General features: G+C 45.3%; 1 protein-coding gene across 1 annotated transcript in view; it reads left to right on the plus strand.

Annotated features, from left to right (window-relative positions):
• The window catches only part of trabd2b (TraB domain containing 2B), a 424,563-nt gene that overhangs the window by 362,189 nt on the left and 41,423 nt on the right, over positions 1 to 20,951 (plus strand). Inside the window, exon 5 of the mRNA XM_008116345.3 lies at positions 6,041 to 6,131. Within this exon, the coding sequence (XP_008114552.1) occupies positions 6,041 to 6,131 (91 nt within the window). The remainder of the gene's footprint in view (positions 1 to 6,040; positions 6,132 to 20,951) is intronic.

Genomic DNA, 20,951 nt, shown 5'->3' on the forward strand with positions numbered 1-20,951 from the left:
TCTGTACCCCTCACTCCTCCCATATCCTGACATTGTGCATGTCTGTGTGTGCATATGCATGCAGCATCCTGTTTCTTGCTCCTGATGCTTTCTAGGGATGCAACATGAAGAGCAGCAGCAAAGCAAGACCAACCCTCAAGAAGGTAGGGAAAAATCCAAGAATTTAGATGTGTCTCAAAGTGATCCGAATTGCAAATTAAACCCATATTTACCTTCACAAATCAACAGCAAGCATGTGCTTTGGCATACAATAGGGAAATTGCAAGTATCTGGGTTTTAAAAAAAATCTGCTGCTTAAAAAGGGATGTGGATGGAGAGAATGTGAAGCAAGGAAACACTCTGTAAATGTGTGGGAAATAGGGGGAGGGACTGAGTGGGATCCCATCTGAGCATGCACAAGGAAGGGGTGAGAATAGGGGAATTGCCTTAAAAAATACAGCTGAGAGTGGGAGGACAGAGCTTTTTCCCTGCCAGTCTTCAGTGAGCCAAGAGAGCAAAAATAGCTATTCAGCTTTACTTGACTGCTTTGCTTCTCTCCGTGCCCAGTTCTCTCAATCCCTATAACTGATACCTGATGATGTGACCTGGCGCAAGCTGCACTTTCCATACCCCCTTAGTGATGACAACGGAAGCAAGAGGGCCAACCATATTTCTCAGTGGAGAAAATTCCACAATCTGGAAGCTGCCACTGAGAAGGCTTTTTCATATATCTTCACCAAACATCCTATGACGGTGGTGGACCCCCCCCCCCCAAAAAAAAAAAGCTTTCCCCTGAAGATCTTAGAATTGTTGCTCTTAAAATGTATTTTTATTATTTATTTCTTCAAAATGCTCTGTTTCATAGTTTTAAAGTTTAGTCCTTCAGCTTGGCATTTTCCATATGCATTGCATTACCAGTCTTAAAATTTGATGAATGAACAAAGTGGTAGGCTAATATGTATGACTATCTACATATCCAATTAAATGTTACAATTGATCATCTCTTTTCAACCCTACCCACGACAACAATATGCATGCTGTTCACTACCCCTTCGAACACTATGTGTTGTTTCTCCAGATCGAAACAGGTAATTCATGAATGATTGAGGAACACCTGTTCGTTACAGTAAGTGGCTGGCTACAGAAATGAGTTGGTTTTGTAAAGGTGAAGAAATTTTACACCTCCGAGCATATCCAAAGCATTTTTCTTAACCATTGAATACTAGCATAGTCTACATCTCTTCTCATTTAGAATCAAAAAATGTGGCAGAAAGCTCAATGCCAGAGACCATATTTATACACAAGTGCCAGGAGGCCCATATTCAGTTCTTGCCATCTTTTGTATTCTCCAACCATCCTCCTCTATGTTAAACCAGATGAGAATCTCTCCAACTACCTCATCTCAAACTACCTTTGGCAATAGTTTAAAAGAGGCCTGATTCTTTTCATTACAGAGCAATGATGCATATTTACACTTTCCAACATATCAATTCACTGCGGTTGCTGGAATCATCCTTATTTCTTTTTCTGCTTCCTGCCAGTTTCTTTCTCATGTCTTAGCACATTTGTTTCTCGAACCGATAGAAAACTGGACTCTCCTTCTGTTTGATTTTTTAATCGACATTATTTTACTACAGATCTTGTGATATTATACTTAATGCTGTCTAATATGGTCACTTTCTGAAATCCAGGTGTTATGTGACTGTATTCTTATTTATTTTCTGGCCCTAATTGTATGAGGAACATACAAACCAGAAACAAGATATTACTCAGAAGTGAAAGGTTTAAAATAAAAATAGAGGTTGATCATAAAATTGCACTGGAAGACTAAGAGATTCCCAGAATAAATCTCTTGTCAAGCCTGACTTTGTGGTCAACTTCCAGCCAAGATCCATCAAATCCATAAAAGTTAAAAATTATCCAATCTGTAAAAATTAAACCAGCAAACGTGGAGGGGCAATTATATTATGAGATAGTAAAATAATCCTTTTCTTTTTCTTCTTCCTCTCTCCCTTCTTTTCCCTTAGTCCTTTTCCCTGGTAGCTTTTTTACATTTTACTCTCATATTGTTTTTGTTTTTATGCTATGAAACTAATGAATTCCTTTCACTTCTGTGGCCTCTAAGGTAGGACTATGTGCGAGACACAGAGATGATATCCTTTACCAATAACCCGTTTCAAAGCTAGTGGCTAGTTTTGAGGAAACAAGCTGAAGCCTGAAATTAATAACTCTTCAGAGAAGAGTTTGAGTAGCATTCCATGTGTTTTCTTTGCTCAACTGTAAAGTGCTTTGTGAGCTAAAGCTGATTTTGTATTATTAGTGGCTGGGAGAAATGCTGCTGGTCATTCATTACTTGATTGATATGATGGAGCATTGGTGATCAGCTCACCTGTTTCTGTCACATCATAGCAAAAAGTGAGATTTATTTTTGTTGTGTGCCTTCAACTTTTGGCAACCATAAGGTTAACCTATCACAAGGCTTTCTTGGCAAGATTTGTTCAGAAGAGGGTTTCCATAGCCTTCCTTTGAGGCTGAGAGAGAGTGGTTTGCTCAAGGTCATCCAGCAGGTTCTCATGTTCAAGCAGGGATTCACTCTCTGGTCACCAGGGCCCTAGCCCAGCAATCAAACCACTACACCACACTGGCTCTATTGAACAGTAAAACAAACTGGCAGTGTACTTTCAAAGTTAAGATTAAAGTTATGTACAATCTTCTAAGTATTATAATATATGTGTGTGTTTTAAGTGCTTTGAGCGAAAAGTTTCACGGTGCAACAAATTCCTACTGAATATCAAGACTTTAATTTGTTTGACTGAAAACTTTCTCTTGATATGTGGCAGTCTGTGTACTTGTGATCCTTTTTATTTCAACTAGAAATTATTAGAGCTGATGTTCTATATAGGAATTTGCTTGGTATTCATTACATGCTTATAGACAGCATTAAATTCAATCTCATATTTTATTTCATTGCATGTGTGCTAGGTATTCCCAAATCAAATAGACATCCTGCCCTTGTCTGACCCAGCTTTCACCAACTGTCACAATAAATTACAATAATACTGAAAAGATTTTTGTCTAGAACAAGGGCAAATGCTGGGCAGGAAGACAGAACTGAGATCAGTCGTAGAGTATCTTTTTCAGTAAAATTATATCAAGAGTAGGGTAAAACTCAAGGAAATTTTACAACAAAAGAGGTGCCTATGATTTTTAAAAAACAGGAATTACCATTCTTTAAAACAAGTGTGACTGAAAACATCTGATTTTTGTTTGTCCCTTAAATTAGCCCACATATATCTGAGCTGTCATTAATTTCTCTCATATATATGCTTGATTTTATTATTCTATGAGTAATTTAAATCCTTACCACCAATGTGCAGAACAGGGCAAAGGTCACAAAAAATTATCTGTCACAGAAAAAGAAAGAAATATTTCAAAGAGATCTCCATAGCAGATTTATGTTTGCTGTATAGGAAATTTTTCACAGTGCATTCAGATGTGAGAAGTTTTGTCCTGCATATTAGCACCTTATAAAATATTGGGCTAAACTATCATTGAACCGGCATATGCCACCAAAAAAGGCCTCATCTGATGAGGTTGTAATATTGCATTGCACAAAGAACTGGCTGAACTCTGCCTTTCACATCCCTCCAAAGCTTGTGTTGATTTTGGATATCTGTTGCTAAATAATGTACATGTACAATGCAGTACTGGTAGCATTGTCTTGGAACTGACCACATTTTGGACTAATATATTTGGAAAATACATGTAACTGTGAAGTTGGATGATCCAGGCCTATGTTTTCTTCATGCTTTGCATTCTGAAAACCAAACCACAGCTCTTGGATGCTTACAATCAAGTTCATGACTCACTTGTGTTTTAGCACTCACACCTATGAGGTCATGTAACACTTTTTGGGACTGCCATTTTTACTTTAGTTATGAGGCAGTTAATAAACTAGAATCAAACAAACCTCTAAAGGAGTGAGTGGAATGCTGGATCAGATTGGGACAAGAAAATGTATTTTTCATTAGGAATTATTGTTTGCTTTTGTTTAAGTTTCATTTCATGAAGTATTTTAAGAGTTTTGAGAAGTGCCTTTTGGATAGAAACAATGATATTAAATTATTATTAAATATGTTACAATTTTCACTTTCACCCTGAGCCAGCAAGGAAAATCCGCATGGAAAAGCAGATTGCTATTTCGAGATCATCAAGCACATGTATGATCGTATGCTATATGTCAAGTTCCCAGAATGAATGCTTCCATCTAGCAGTCAGGAGTCTGTTCACAGCAACCAATCTATGTTAGTCACAATTCAGATCTGCAATACAACCATGGCAGAACATCTGTTCTGATATTAACACTGCCTATTGTGAATAAGGATGCATTTTCTGAAGCTATTAAGGATGCTGTATATGAAGAAACTGGGGTGTGAGCTTCTGTGGCATTGGGGTGATAAATCCTCCCTGAAACCATTCAAACTGCAGAATTATAGCAGTTTGGCACTACTTTAATTACTATAGCTTCATCCTTGAGAAGTGTAGTTAGTTGTGACACCAGAGCTCTCTTACAGAGAAGGGTAAACATTTCACTAAACTAAAATTCATTGAAATACAAAGCATTGAACCATGGACCTACAAGAATGAAGTATCAAAATGGTTGAAATACTCCTATGAGAGACAGAGAGGTAATGCATATCATCCAAGAATTGATTTGTATGACTGCTCTTTATTATGGCTCATGATTGAACAGATGAAATTAATCCCCTATAAAAATAGAGGATAAGCAAAACAGAGAGAGAAAAATAAAAGGAACCTGAGGCTCACATTGAAGGAAAATGACTCCTAATCACAAGGCTTATTCTTTAATAACAAGATGATGGTGTCTGACCAAAAGGTAAAATGAAGTCATAGGTAATGGCAATGTAAAATCAATTCCAAAGACAATGCAGTGAGAGAAGGCAAATTGAGAGAAAAGTATTGGAGGTGTGCATGACTCCAAAAATCTGCTTTGTTTGTATTTATGAAATTCATGCAACCCCTGTTTTGATTCTAAAATGTTTTGAACAATTCCTAAGGGGTCTGGGTTGAATCTAATATGAAATGATGAGAAATTGTTATTTTTTTTCCTTTGTTATTTAAAACAACTACAAGAGCTAAGCTATACCTGGTAGTGGAGGAGGCCCTGCAAGGCTTGGTAGTGGAGGAGGCCCATTTGCCACCTGGCCTTATGTGAGCAGACCCTGCCTTACGCTGGGCCTGGGAAGAGCCGCAGGCCTGATAGGGGATGGCCAAAGGTGTGGGAGTTTCAGATCCTGTGCCTGGCAGAAGAGGAGGCCTCTCTCTCTCTCTCTCTCTCTCTCTCCCACCTTCCATCAGCCTCCTCCTCACGGCGAGCCATGCACCTGGTGGAAGAGGAGGCCCCAGCACAGGCCCATGGCTCACCCCAGGCCCAGCACAGGGAGAGAGGGAGAGAGAGGGAAAATGAGGGAGAGCAGCCAGGGCAGGTCTTGCTTGCTACCCTTGCTGGGGCCTCCTCCTCTGCCAGGCAAGTGGCGTGCAGAGAGGAGAAGGTCATCGGAGAGAGAGAGAGAGAGAGAGAGAGAGAGAGAGAGAGAGAGAGAGGGAGAGATACCAGTCCTGCAACCACCGTGAAGGCATATGGAGGGAGGCAGAGGTGGGTGGAGAGAGAGAGGACATACACAACAAACAAACTTCTTTAGGAAAACTCAGAGGTGGGTGTTTTGATTAATTTGTGTTTGACTAGAGGGGCTCTGAGAGTCGTATGTACAGATTTAACGTAACACGATTTATGACCCTCTTACGATTTTTTGCTCAGTCCTAATAGTTCAGACATGCCAACAAAGAAAAGTATCTAGCTTTTAGTTGTATAACTATATAGCTGTATGTATAGAATTGCTTTTAAATATCCTTAAATTAAGGCACCTGTAAACTTCTTCCACCTTCACCAACCATTTTTGAGGAATAAAGTTTAGCATGGAGATACAGCTGTCAACCTAATGCCTAAAAATACATTGTTTTTTCTCTCTTCAACTTTCAGGTCACTTCCTGGGCAACAACACGGTTATTGATGTGCTAAGACAAGCTGGATTTGAAGTGGAACATATACCTGCAGGACAACCAATAGAAAAGTAAGCTTATTTTTTTTCTTTTTCCTATAAAAAGGCAAATAATTTGTGGAAATATTGCAATGCCCCCAGTACAGTATATTGTACAAACAAAATTATAGAATACTGGTCATTTGAACTGTGTACTTTTCTAGCTGCAAATGAAGCAAGATAAGTAAAGCTTATATGATCTCTACTACTATATGTTCAATACTAGTGCATATAAAGGAATCAATACAAAACTCTACAAAACTTTGTTACCTATCTCTCAGTATATGTAGTCTGAAACATTGGATGCACCATTGAGAATGAGAAGCCTGCAACCATACTTTAAAATTATTCAAATATAAAATCGTAGCGTTTCTAATCCGCAAAATGCACAATTTTAAAGCTAAAATTGGATTTAAAAGAGTGGCATGCTATATTTTAAATATGACTTCAGTACAAACCTTACAGACTTCTTTCAAAATTACAGTTGGCACTGCTTTTATCAAAAGAAAAAGTGACTATTGTCAAGTTGTAAAAAAAAATCTGCAATTTTTTTTCAGAAAAAAAATTGATTAAGCTTTGATTAAGCTAAGTATAGTAAAAGATAAGTGAAAATGTGCCACAGTGTTTTGATCTGAAATGACAATATAATTCCATCACCAGTTCTATTTTTTCTTTTGCTCATATTTATTTTAGGTGCCCATCATGTCTTGCATTGTGGGTATATATAATGGATTCATAGAACAGCTTTTCCTCTTAGTCCTCAAGATTTCAAGGACACAAATAAAATAACTTCTCTATAGTTCCATTGATGTAGAAAATATTAATCATAGAATTCAGCAGAAAGGGAATGCAACCTTGTTGAGCACATGAAGCAATGGAGGAATCAAAATATTGCTATGTATCTGAAGAACGTTGTAAATTATGAGCATTCTGCAACAACAAAGAGTCATCACTGGACACAGATGCTTCTTGAATTGCTCTTCTTTGATCAAATTAAATGGCCAGCTGCTGCAATATTTGATTTGCACACTAGAATTTGAACAGAGTGGAACCTCTTTTCTCTAGTCATCTCTCTTATTTTTCCTTTTATAAAGTGGGGAAGAAATAAGCAAAATATTTGTTGCTATATGAATCAAATCAATCAAGTATTTATTTGATAGTATCACAACTGATGGGAAACCATGGCCACAAACATGATTGTTCCACTTTTCCTATCTCCCTTTCCATACTTGCAAGAAGGAGGTTTTGATTCTAATCTACCCATATTTCCTTAAAATAAAGAGTTTTTGGAACCATGAAAACTAACACACTTTATTTGGCATTAGCCTTTGTATTCTGCAAGTCATATCATTCAGTGAAAATTCCCAATAATTTCAACAGATAAAACTACACGGACATACTTATTCAAGAAACATTAAAAACAATTGTTGCAACCACCATACCTGTGAAACTGAAGATAGTTTTAAATTGGGATTAGTGAGAAGAAAATGATCCATAGGCAAGCACTGATTGCATACTCTACCTCAGGCTGAACCTGATATTAGGTTGGCTGTCGGGGCTGCCTGACACACTAAGGCAACCCATTGTGTTAGGGGCTTTTTTTGGAGAAGGGTAATCTTAAGTACATTAATTCATTACTTCGTCATTTGTCATTGGAATTCTATTCAATCCATGCAATGAACAAAACAACTCCCAGCCCACCTTTTCAGAATGGCAGCTCCCCTAGTACAGCCATTTCCCTATAGGTGGAGAGCATAAAGAGTAGCAGAGATGGATATGAACACATAGCATGAATGCCACCTTCAGAAATCTTTCAAGAGCCCAGAGGATGTCTGCCACAGTGTTTACAGTGCTTACATCGACCATGGTATCCTTCTGGGCCACCTGGCCAGGATGGGATTTCAGAACACTGTTTTATAGTGGCTCCATTATTTCCTGGAGGGATGGACCCAGCATGTAGTACTGGGGGACTCTTGTGCAATCCCATGACCAATGTTCTGTGGGGCCCTGCAGCGCTCTGTACTTTCCCCCATGAAGCCACTGGGAGAGATCATCCAGGGTTTTGGAGTCTGATTCCATCTATATGCAGATGCTATAGCTATGTATTACTCATTTCCACCAAAAGCCAAGGAAGCAGCCCAAACCCTGTCAGCAGTAATGGACTGGATGTGGATGAGGAAAAACATATTGAAATGGAATCCAGACAAGATAGAGGTCCTACTGGTCAATCGCAAGGCAGATCAGGGTATAAGGTGGCAACCTGTGCTGGATGGGGTAACACTCCCCCTGAAATTACAGGTCTGCAGTCTGGGGTCCTCCTGGATTCATTGCTAAACTTGGAGGCCCAGGTGTTGGCTGTGGACAGGAGGGCCTTTGCACAACTAAAACTTGTGTGCCAGCTGCACCCATACCTTGAAAATCGAGATCTGGCCATGGTGATCCATGCTTTGGTTACATCCCACTTACCTCTTCATCACACTAGAGTTTGGATCCACTTTAAATCCACTTTGAATCCACTTTAGGGAGAGCCCTTAAAACAGCTCCACCAGACAGGTCCTGGGACTCACCAAACTACAAACCCCAGAATTCTGCAGGAGGCAGAAACGGATTTAAAGTGTGATGCGGCCCTTATAAACTACATGGGAATAGCTAACCCAGTTGAATATAGCAGTGCATATTGTTGAGAATTCTGCCTCTATATAACTTTCTACTGATCTTCATTTGCCATATGGAAAATGGACATTTCACTTGGGAGAGAGGTCCTCTGAAGGGAATCACAAGATGCTACAAATCCCTGGACTCTGTATGATGGATCAATGGAGCTAGGATGAGAGCTGCTGCTATAGCTATGTAATGTAAATCTGCTGTAGAAATGTAAGTTAGGCAGTTATGGCAGTGGCAACCATCTTGAAGCAATGCAATGCAAGCAGCAATAGACTAACAAGCAATTATCTGTCTTCATTGCATCTGCAAAGAGCCAGTCAGCACAATTTTTGCATATTAGCCTCCAAGAGGAGAATCCAGACTACTCAATAGCTGTCATGAATAACTTGCTAGGCATTTGGCAGAAAAAAATTGTCAGATCTGCTTTGACTTGGATGCTGAAATTACAGTAGAGTCTCACTTATCCAACACTCGCTTATCCAACCTTCTGGATTATCCAACGCATTTTTGTAGTCAATGTTTTCAATATATCGTGATATTTTGGTGCTAAATACATAAATACAGTAATTATTACATAGCATTACTGCATATTGAACTACTTTTTCTGCCAAATTTGTTGTCTAACATGATGTTTTGGTGCTTCATTTGTAAAATCATAACCTAATTTGATGTTTAATAGGCTTTTCCTTAATGACTCCTTATTATCCAACATATTCGCTTATCCAACATTCTGCCGGCCCGTTTATGTTGGATAAGTGAGACTCTACTGTATTACAATACAAATATAGTAGAAATACTGTTGGTCTGTACTTATCCAGGAATAAGATCAAGTAATTGAAGTGAACAGGATTTTTGGAGAGGTGAGAACCTTTTGGAGTATGCTTGGAGTGCTCAACACCTTATCAAACAGTTCCATTAAGCTTAAAGGAGGCAGTAATAAGATAAAAAGCTCTCCCTGAATTACACTGTATTAGACATTACTGCCTAATTTCCAACATTCCCTTCTTGGACAAGTTACTGGAATGTGTAGTGACTAGGCTTACTCAAATAATTCGATTTCCCCGTTACTCGTTACTAATTCGTTACTTTTGTAACTTGTGAAGCAATATACGACCTTGATTGTCCACACGTCTGGATATCGCGGTTTCGAACCGCGACAGGCCGTTTTTCTTATTTCGTCGGTTTTTTTTCGTTGGGAAAAAAAGGTTTTGCAAATCACCCAAACTTGTGTAAGTGCACTGGGGCAACCTAGCGTGTTGTTTCCAACTTATGGCCAATCAGAGAGCACGTTTAACCCAGGGGAGGGGCTGGTAGTACGTCCTGAATGAAAAGACCGTGCACGGGCGCCTCGTGGCTCATTTCGGCTCGGGATCAGCAGAGAGAGGGTGGGTTGGGAGTGAGATTCCGTAGGCAGGCAAGATTGCTGCGTCACAGCTTCCTTGGCTGAGCTAGAGCTACATATCAGAAGACCGGGAGAAAAGGTTGGGTGGGTGAGGTGGGGTGGGGTGGGGTGGGAAACTGTTGGGTGTTTCTGATATTTTTTTTCCAAAGGGCCTGTGGCCTTTTTCCCCCACAAGCTTGGCGTTTGCATTTTCCCACCCGGCCTGCAGTTTTTCTGCTGCGCCATTGCCTGTTGTGGGCAGGGTGGGCTTTCGTTTTGACTAGGATACTTTTCTTTTTTCAACGCTAGTAGCAAAGTCTGGCAAAAGGGTTGCACGTCCCATCGTCCTTTGTAGAACAACACCTGTTTTGGGAAAAAAAGGGAGCCTGATTTTGCTTCCCCCTCTTTCCTTTCCTTCTCGGCTGCTCAAGTAGGGCGTTTGGTCTGTGCCAGGGCCGCAGTGAATCAAAAGCAAAGTCTGGCAAAAGGGTTGCACGTCCCATCGTCCTTTGTAGAACAACACCTGTTTTGGGAAAAAAGGGAGCCTGATTTTGCTTCCCCCCTCTTTCCTTTCCTTCTCGGCTGCTCAAGTAGGGCTTTTGGTCTGTGCCAGGGCCACAGTGAATCAAAAGCAAAGTCTGGCAAAAGGGTTTCACGTACCATCGTCCTTTGTAGAACAACACCTGTTTTGGGAAAAAAGGGAGCCTGATTTTGCTTCCTTTCCTTCTCGGCTACTCAAGTAGGGCTTTTGGTCTGTGCCAGGGCCGCAGTGAATCAAAAGCAAAGTCTGGCAAAAGGGTTGCACGTCCCATCGTCCTTTGTAGAACAACACCTGTTTTTGGAAAAAAGGGAGCCTGATTTTGCTTCCCCCTCTTTCCTTTCCTTCTCGGCTGCTCAAGTAGGGCTTTTGGTCTGTGCCAGGGCCGCAGTGAATCAAAAGCAAAGTCTGGCAAAAGGGTTGCACGTCCCATCGTCCTTTGTAGAACAACACCTGTTTTGGGAAAAAAAGGGAGCCTGATTTTGCTTCCCCCTCTTTCCTTTCCTTCTCGGCTGCTCAAGTAGGGCGTTTGGTCTGTGCCAGGGCCGCAGTGAATCAAAAGCAAAGTCTGGCAAAAGGGTTGCACGTCCCATCGTCCTTTGTAGAACAACACCTGTTTTGGGAAAAAAGGGAGCCTGATTTTGCTTCCCCCCTCTTTCCTTTCCTTCTCGGCTGCTCAAGTAGGGCTTTTGGTCTGTGCCAGGGCCACAGTGAATCAAAAGCAAAGTCTGGCAAAAGGGTTTCACGTACCATCGTCCTTTGTAGAACAACACCTGTTTTGGGAAAAAAGGGAGCCTGATTTTGCTTCCTTTCCTTCTCGGCTACTCAAGTAGGGCTTTTGGTCTGTGCCAGGGCCGCAGTGAATCAAAAGCAAAGTCTGGCAAAAGGGTTGCACGTCCCATCGTCCTTTGTAGAACAACACCTGTTTTGGGAAAAAAGGGAGCCTGATTTTGCTTCCCCCTCTTTCCTTTCCTTCTCGGCTGCTCAAGTAGGGTGTTTGGTCTGTGCCAGGGCCGCAGTGAATCAAAAGCAAAGTCTGGCAAAAGGGTTGCACGTCCCATCGTCCTTAGTAGAACAACACCTGTTTTGGGAAAAAAGGGAGCCTGATTTTGCTTCCCCCTCTTTCCTTTCCTTATCGGCTGCTCAAGTAGGGCTTTTGGTCTGTGCCAGGGCCGCAGTGAATCAAAAGCAAAGTCTGGCAAAAGGGTTGCACGTCCCATCGTCCTTTGTAGAACAACACCTGTTTTGGGAAAAAAGGGAGCCTGATTTTGCTTCCTTTCCTTCTCGGCTGCTCAAATAGGGCTTTTGGTCTGTGCCAGGACCGCAGTGAATCAAAAGCAAAGTCTGGCAAAAGGGTTTCACATCCCATCGTCCTTTGTAGAACAACACCTGTTTTGGGAAAAAAGGGAGCCTGATTTTGCTTCCTTTCCTTCTCGGCTGCTCAAGTAGGGCTTTTGGTCTGTGCCAGGGCCGCAGTGAATCAAAAGCAAAGTCTGGCAAAAGGGTTGCACGTCCCACCGTCCTTTGTAGAACAACACCTGTTTTGGGAAAAAAGGGAGCCTGATTTTGCTTCCTTTCCTTCTCGGCTGCTCAAGTAGGGCTTGCTGCAAATCTCTTTCTCCTATATTAACCCTATCAAGGTCTGGAAAATACAGGTATCCCCTTTTTAACGTATAACAATAAGAACAACTGCAATAGAAGGGTTTGCGGCAGTTAGACCCAGAACACATTGCCAATCAAGAAACAACACATTTTTCCCCCCAGTAACACAATACCTTCCTCCCTTCTGTTACATGAAAACACTCCCGTTATCATGAAGCGTTCAGCTGAACGCGGGTCTGGTGGAGCAAGTCCTGCTAGTGGTCAAGCAACACCCCGGACACTGTGGGGGGCCAAAAAAGTTAGGGTGGGTCCCATCCGTCTGGAACGCGGAACGATGGGAGTGGGTGGACTTGATGAAGAAGCTGGCTGTTCGACTGCTGAAAGTTCACAGCCCTCCACCCGGAGCCATTTGTCGGTTGGAGCTGAGACAAGTGGACGATCAATGGAACATGCAGGTGTTGCCGTCCTGGAACTACAGGTGGTGGATAGTGAGGATCTTGATAACCCCACCCCTCCACCCGCTACTGACAGTGAGGAGGAGGTAGAGGAGGTAGTACCATCAAATCATAGTCTTTCTCATGCTGCTGAAAGGGCGCCCACGACTCCTGTCTCCCTGGGCGTCGGCACAGTGGCTGTGGGGAGGCCAAGGTCATATATTTGGGACCATTTCCATGTCCACACTCAGCGTGCCACTTTGGCAGTTTGTAGACACTGTGGGGCAAATATCAGCAGAGGCAGAGACCTGAGACATCTTGCGACCTCGGGGTTGAGCTCTCACATGAAGCGACACCATCCCTCCATATCGGTAGGAGGGGGAGCTGCAAGCCCTTGCAGTGGCAGCATTAGCACACAAAGTTCTCCTGGTGAAGATGGTGGAAGGCAGACACAGTCCACCTTGGAGGATTGGGGCATGCCTTTAGCCAGGAAGAGAACGGGGGAAACATTACCCACACCCCAGCAGATAACCCAAAGTGTGGGAGAGATGATGGCCCTTGATCACCATCCCTTCCGCCTGGTTGAACAAGAAGGCTTCGTCCGCCTTATGAAACGCCTGAGCCCCCGCTACAAAATCCCCTCCCGTCACACCTTTTCCAGAAAAGTTATTCCCGGATTGTACGAGGGCTGCAAGGAACGCATTATCCAGATGTTGCGGAGCGCCATGGGAGGACACATCCATTTTACCTCTGATATTTGGTCAAGCTTGGGAGGAGGCCATTCCTACCTCTCTCTCACAGCACATTGGTGGGAGAAGGAAGGCAGTATGGATACATCCCATCGTTGGGCACTCCTCGCTTTGGAGGTAGTTGATCGTGATCACAAGGCAGAGACCATCTGCAGCTATCTGGGAAACATGATGGGGGAGTGGATGCGGTGCAGGCCGGAAGAAATGAGGAGGGGCTTCATGGTGACTGACGCTGGTAAAAATATGATCAAAGCGGTTGAAAGTGCAGGGTTTTTGAATGTCACCTGCATGGCCCACTTGCTTCACAATACCGTCAAGGAAGGTTTAAAGAGTCCGGAAGAGCAGCCGGCCAGCACCGCAAACATCGCCCTGCTGATCGAGCGCTGTAGAAAGATCGCGGGCTACTTCCACAGGAGCATCAAGGCAGCCCGGCAGCTGAGAGACAGGCAGAGCCTTGAAGGCCTCCCGCAGCACAAGCTGCTCCAGGACGTCGCTACCCGGTGGAATTCAACCTATAAGATGCTCGAACGCATGGTCAAGCAGCAGAAGGCGGTACACGGCATCTCCCTTACATTGGTTGCGCCTGTTAGCAAGCTTGTTCCAACCAAGCAAGAGTGGGACACCATCTCCCAGCTGGTAGACGTCCTAAAGCCATTCAAACATGCCACTGAGACCCTTTCGGAATCAAAAGCCCTTCTTAGCCAGGCAGTGCCCATGGTCTTGGGGATAAGGAGGCACCTAGAAAGGCTTGGGGCCGGTCGAACACTGGACTCCCTGGCTGGACCGCTGACACCGCCGGTCCAGGAGGTGGTGAGGAGGTTGTCCTTTGCTGTACGGAAACGCCTTGAGCCACTTCTTTCCAGCAAGGTCCATATGCTGGCGGCCTTGTGTAATCCACGGCTAAAGTACAACGTCTGCCCAAAAGACTTTACCGTATGGAAGGCCCAACTAGTTAACCTTGTGAGGGAGGTCTTTGCTGCCAGGGTGGGGGAAACGGGCACAGCGGCCCCTCTACCGGAAATGCCTGCCACCCCCAGCACTAGCGCTAGTGGCGAGAGTGATAGTCCCGGGGAGCCGGCAGGGGGTTGCCGTAGGGTTACGGATCTCCAGCCGCGACCAGGAAACGCTTTCTTTGCAGAGACGGTGGCCATACTAGCCTGCTCGGAAGATTCCTCTTTGCTGGCTTCTGCTCAAAAGGTAGACTCGGCCGAATGCTCGGTCAACAGGTACTTTGAGGAGCCTCCTGAGATAATTTCTTGTGATCCATTGGCCTATTGGGCTTCACGTGATCACATGTGGCCGGATCTGTCGCACGTTGCCCGCCAGTTTCTCAGCTGTCCGCCCACCAGCGTGCAGAGCGAAAGGGTCTTCAGCCTAGCGGGATATGTAGTCACGCCCCACCGCAGCTTGCTGGACCCTCAAACAGTTGAGAAACTGGTCTTCCTGAAGGCCAACCTTCCCGTGTTGAATTTCCCCGATTTGGATTTTGACACCGACGCCTCCTAGAAAAACAGTTCTCCTCCTTTAAGCAGCTCTGCTTCTGATTAACTTTGGCTATTTCTGTTGGGGGGCGGGGGGGTTGCCCCTTTGGCCTATGTCCAACAACTCTCTCCTCTATCCTACTATGCTTTCCTTCCTCTCTTCCCTTCCGTTCTCGTCTTTATCATCACATACCGTTGCCCACTTTCGTTTTTGGGTAAATCAATCTCTAGGGGCCGTTCCCTGAGGTTCCTATAGGTTTTGTCTCCCGTAATAATGATTCTGGATGGGAAGAAGGATATTCTGGGGGAACTTAGTCCATAAAAGCCAAGGTAGGAAATGCATCCGCTTTGGGTTCAGAACGGATTACATTCAAATCTCTACCCTTTTTTTGTCCAAAAATATTTCGGGAATGAGCCATGACTGTTAGGTCTTCTCCAGATCCTCGCAGTTCCTGTACAGAAAGAACATTGTTATAATTGATGTGGATCCTTCGGTAAGACATATTTGGTGAAGGAATACGGCAGTCTCACTTTACAGAGATAACGGTCCATCAGAACCTTTGTGGCTGTGTCTTGCCGCATTAAGTAGTACACCTCGGCCTTGGCCACCACTTCTCTAAATTTTCATCTTTCACTGTCCCATCGCCTTGAGCGGGTGTGGTCGACGCAGTGGCCACGGGACGGCCGAATAATGGTCCCCGCGCCCTCTGGCCGCGCACGCGGACGGTACCATTTGCCCGTCAGGGCGTGTGCCTTTGCGGCTGCTATTGATGTGTGGGCGCAGGCTCTGTGGCATGGGAACTGCTTTTTGCTGGTTTGTTGGTAGAATGATAGAAGAGGGTGGAATCACCGCAGAAAGTGGGACACCTCGGCCTTGGCCACCATTTGTCAAAATGGTTGTCTAGTGTCCCATCACCTTGAAAGGCAGTGTACTCGACGCTGTGGCCGCGGGACGGCCGCCTTAGGGTCCCCTAGCCCTCTGGCCGCGCATGCGGACGGTGCCGTTTGCCCGTCAGGGCGTGTGCCTTTGCGGCTGCTATTGATGTGTGGGCGCAGGTTCTGTGGCGTGGGAACTGTTTTTTGCTGGTTTGTTGGTAGAACGATAGAAGAGGGTGGAATCACACCGCAGAAAGCGGGACACCTCGGCCTTCGCCACTTCTCAAAATTGTCTTCTTTCACTGTCCCATCGCCTTGAGAGGCTGTGGTCGACGCTGTCACCGCGGGACGACCGCCTTATGGTCCCCTCGCCCTCTGGCCGTGCACGCGGACGGTGCCGTTTGCCCGTCAGGGCGTGTGCCTTTGCGGCTGCTATTGATGTGTGGGCGCAGGTTCTGTGGCGTGGGAACTTCAGTTTGCTGGCTTGTTGGCAGGACGATAGAAGAGGGTGGAATCACACCGCAGAAAGAAGGACACCTCGGCCTTCGCCACTTCTCAAAATTGTCTTCTTTCACTGTCCCATCACCTTGAGCGGGTGTGGTCGACAGTATGTGATGCTAATCTTCCGCAGACTCATAAGTAGAGAAACAAACCACTCAGAAACTCTGTATTGCTATTAAAAACAATGAGTTATGTCTTCATGGTTTCTTTTGTCTCAACATTTGTGCTATGTTTAAGTTCTTTGGTTTCATTTCTACTCCATTAAAGACAATATCTTTCATTATTTTACTTCCTCAACTTTACTGAAACTGTATACCAACAGAAGTCATTTCCCTCTTTCCAGCTCATCTGCTAGAGAACTTTAATAACACCAGACACACAAGTCTTCCCTCTAGTTCAACTCCATAGAAACATGAACCTAACATCAGAGCCTTAAAACCTTCCTCTTCCAAAAAGCCTTCGAGGACTGTGTGGTGGATCGTTGCCTATTGAAGAATTGGTTGCCAGGCCAAGAGTATTTCGCACTTTATTGATTTTTAACTGTCAAACTACCTCATCTCTGTGAAGTATTCAGCCCTCGGACCAGAGCCGTGTTTTTACACCACTGTTTTTTAAGCAGGTAATGCTGTATGCTGACTGTGACAGCAGTTTTATTTTATGTGTTATTGATGCAACATTTTCTTTAATATATATATATATATTTGGTTTTATTTCTGCCATTGCCCCATGGAAGCCGCTCAGAGTCCCTCCGGGAAGATGGAGCGGGGAATAAAAATAAAGATCTTACTGTTGTTAATTATTATTATAATCATTATTGATGTGATGGTGGCCACGACTACCCTGCGGACTGCCAGCTTGCTTGTGTCCATCTGGTAGGGGTGCGGCCAGGGCCGCTGACGGTTTGCTGTCAGGGAGTGTGCCTTTGTGGCATGGGTTGTGGGGTGTTGGCGTGGGGCCGGCCAACGGTGGCCGGCCCCCCTGGTCTGAGGGGCTTGGGCCCACATTTCAATAGCAGACGTAAAGAAAACACGCCCTTCCCCATGGGTTGTGGGGTGTTGGCGTGGGGCCGGCCAACGGTGGCCGGCCCCCCTGGTCTGAGGGGCTTGGGCCCACATTTCAATAGCAGACGTAAAGAAAACACGTCCTTCCCCATGGGTTGTGGGGTGTTGGCGTGGGGCCAGCCAACGGTGGCCAGCCCCCCTGGTCTGAATGGCTGGGGCCCACATTTCAATAGCAGACGTAAAGAAAACACGCCCTTCCCCATGGGTTGTGGGGTGTTGGCGTGGGGCCGGCCAACGGTGGCCGGCCCCCCTGGTCTGAGGGGCTTGGGCCCACATTTCAATAGCAGACGTAAAGAAAACACGCCCTTCCCCATGGGTTGTGGGGTGTTGGCGTGGGGCCGGCCAACGGTGGCCGGCCCCCCTGGTCAGAGGGGCTTGGGCCCACATTTCAATAGCAGACGTGAAGAAAACACGCCCTTCCCCTTGGGTGGTGGGGTGTTGGCGTGGGTAAGCTAAGGTCGCTAAAGCAGAAAACTTTGTGGGAGGGCCGGGCCGATCTCTCAGGGATGCATGCCGGCCAACTGTGGCCAGCTCAGGGTGGGGTCTTTGCTGCCTGCGGCTTTTTTCTTTCTTTTCTTTTTGCTGCCTCTCGGCCTACGTGGTCGAGTTTCCCACGATGCACCGCATCTCTCTTCTCTCGCGGCTGTCCCTCCGCACACTTTGGGGCCATTTTTCCCAGATCCTTCTTTTGGGGCGGGGTCCTCTGTTTTTTTTTCTCTCTCTCTCTAGGGGATGCATGCCGGCCAACTGTGGCCGGCTCAGGGTGTGGTCTTTGCTGCCTGCGGCCTTTTTCTTTCTTTTCTTTTTGCTGCCTCTCGGCCTACGTGGTCGAGTTTCCCACGATGCACCGCATCTCTCTTCTCTCGCGGCTGTCCCTCCGCACACTTTGGGGCCATTTTTCCCAGATCCTTCCTTTGGGGCGGGGTCCTCTGTTTTTTTCTCTCTCTCTCTCTAGGGGATGCATGCCGACCAACTGTGGCCGGCCCGGCTCAGCGTGTGGTCTTTGCTGCCTGCGGCTTTTTTCTTTCTTTTCTTTTTGCTGCCTCTCGGCCTACGTGGTCGAGTTTCCCACGATGCACCGCATCTCTCTTCTCTCGCGGCTGTCCTTCCGCACACTTTGGGGCCATTTTTCCCAGATCTTTCCTTTGGGGCGGGGTCCTCTGTTTTTTTCTCTCTCTCTCTCTAGGGGATGCATGCCGGCCAACTGTGGCCAGCCCGGCTCAGCGTGTGGTCTTTGCTGCCTGCGGCTTTTTTCTTTCTTTTCTTTTCTTTTTGCTGCCTCTCGGCCTACGTGGTCGAGTTTCCCACGATGCACCGCATCTCTCTTATCTCACGGCTGTCCTTCCGTTCATATTTGGGCAATTTTTCCTAGATCCTTCCTTTGGGGCGGGGTCCTCTGTTTTTTTCTCTCTCTCTCTCTAGGGGATGCATGCCGACCAACTGTGGCCGGCCCAGCTCAATGTGTGGTCTTTGCTGCCTGCGGCTTTTTTCTTTCTTTTCTTTTCTTTTTGCTGCCTCTCGGCCTACGTGGTCGAGTTTCCCACGATGCACCGCATCTCTCTTTTCTCGCGGCTGTTCTTCCGCACACGTTTGAGCTATTTTTCCCAGATCCTTCCTTTGGGGCAGGGTCCTCTGTTTTTTTCTCTCTCTCTCTCTAGGGGATGCATGCCGGCCAACTGTGGCCGGCCCGGCTCAATGTGTGGTCTTTGCTGCCTGCGGCTTTTTTCTTTCTTTTCTTTTCTTTTTGCTGCCTCTCGGCCTACGTGGTCGAGTTTCCCATGATGCACCGCATCTCTCTTCTCTCACGGCTGTCCTTCCGTTCATATTTGGGCAATTTTTCCCAGATCCTTCCTTTGGGGTGGGGTCCTCTGTTTTTTTTCTCTCTCTCTCTAGGGGATGCATGCCGGCCAACTGTGGCCGGCGCAGGGTGGGGTCTTTGCTGCTGAGATAGACATTGGGGTTCGGATCCCCACGGGGATTTTTTCTTTCTGCTTTTTTCTCCATCTTGGACATTGCATTTCGGATCACCACATTGATTTTTTCTTTCTTTTTGCTCCAATTTTTCCCACTCCCCCTGCCAGTGCTTTTAATGGATCCAAACCCTCATGTGTATCTCTGCAGCTAAGCCCCCGCCCTACTGCTTTATGGAAAGGGTCATGGGTATGGGATCCATGCCCCCATGTCTATTTCCGCAGTTTAAGCCCACGCCCTGCTGCTTTGGGGAAAGGGGCGGGGGTGGGAGACGGCCCACGGTGGCCGGCTCCCCAGGGGAGTGGGATCCAAGCCCCCATTTTGCCATCAGGCGATAAATCAAACCAACGTCGCACAAATCTTACATTTCTTGGGAGGGGGAGGGGCTTGACCACTGTGGTATAATGGTCTCCAATATGGATGCCTGGGGAAAGTCATTGCGCATTGTGGCAGGCAGCACAATGTGTCTCTTGGCCAATGGCCCCCAATGCCCTAACATTTTGACAGATTTACGGGCACTGAAACAATGTTACACAAGTAGAAGAAGGACTTTCACAGTGAAGGAACCCCTATTGAACATTTAAAAGCAGGAACAGATTTTTTGCAATTGGTAAATAAAGTTTTTTTATATGAACTATAAAATTGCGCAATAAATCTTAGGAAAGGGCAAACGCTCTGCAATTTAGCGAACAAGCAGGGTGGATTGTGTTCTCCCACTGTACCAAATTTGATCAGTATAGCTGAAAAAATGAGTGCAGGAGAGCCCCCTAACTCCCCCCCCTCTTGGGCTGTTTTTGGGCGACTGCGCATGCGCGCCCGCCATTAACGAATTAATTTAGAAAATAACGAATTTTCGTTAATTTCGAATTTTTTGGGGGGCAAAATTCGGAAATGACTTCAGAAACGAAACGCTACCCCCTCTACTTTTGAAACGAGTTTAGAATCATTTTTTTCGTGGATCGCTCAAGCCTAGTAGTGACCTTCCATTGCCTCTTCAGTCTTGCATCTCATGAATATTTCTGGAGGGATAATCCAATATAGCAGCCCTGGATGACAATATAGGACAACAGATGCTAAAAGAGAAGCTCAGGCAGCTGGGGAACCCAGGAGTGAAAGTCACACAAATAGTAATTGTTCCTGAGGTTGGCATGTATCATGTCAAAACAGAATTTAAATGCAGAAACTTCAACATGCAAACAGGCACAGGTGGATCCACTGTGTTTCTCAAAGAAAAAAACAAGGAAGGGGAAAGATTCTTCTTCAGCACTACCTATTTTTTATTTTTGGTTGCTATTAGATTTTCCTTATGTCTGGTTCTTGGCTAAGGATATTCAGAAGATAGTAGCCACCAGTTACAATACTTAACCTACTGACTTTGATGAAGTTCCATTGATGTAAGAAAAATGTGGCAAGTGACTTGTGAGAGGCAGTAGTCTTCCTGAATAGTTTTAATGATTTCAACATGTGCAATCACTTCTGCTCAATTTTAAGAGATTAGCTTTGGAAGCTGTTTAAGTTCAAAAGTGTGAGGCTTCTTAGTGTGGTGACTTGATCATATAGGTGGGGAAAATAAGTGTGGAGCAGACCTGAGTGAC

The sequence above is a fragment of the Anolis carolinensis genome, chromosome 4 (genome assembly GCF_035594765.1).
Source record: "Anolis carolinensis isolate JA03-04 chromosome 4, rAnoCar3.1.pri, whole genome shotgun sequence".
In the NCBI taxonomy this organism is placed as follows: domain Eukaryota; kingdom Metazoa; phylum Chordata; class Lepidosauria; order Squamata; family Dactyloidae; genus Anolis; species Anolis carolinensis.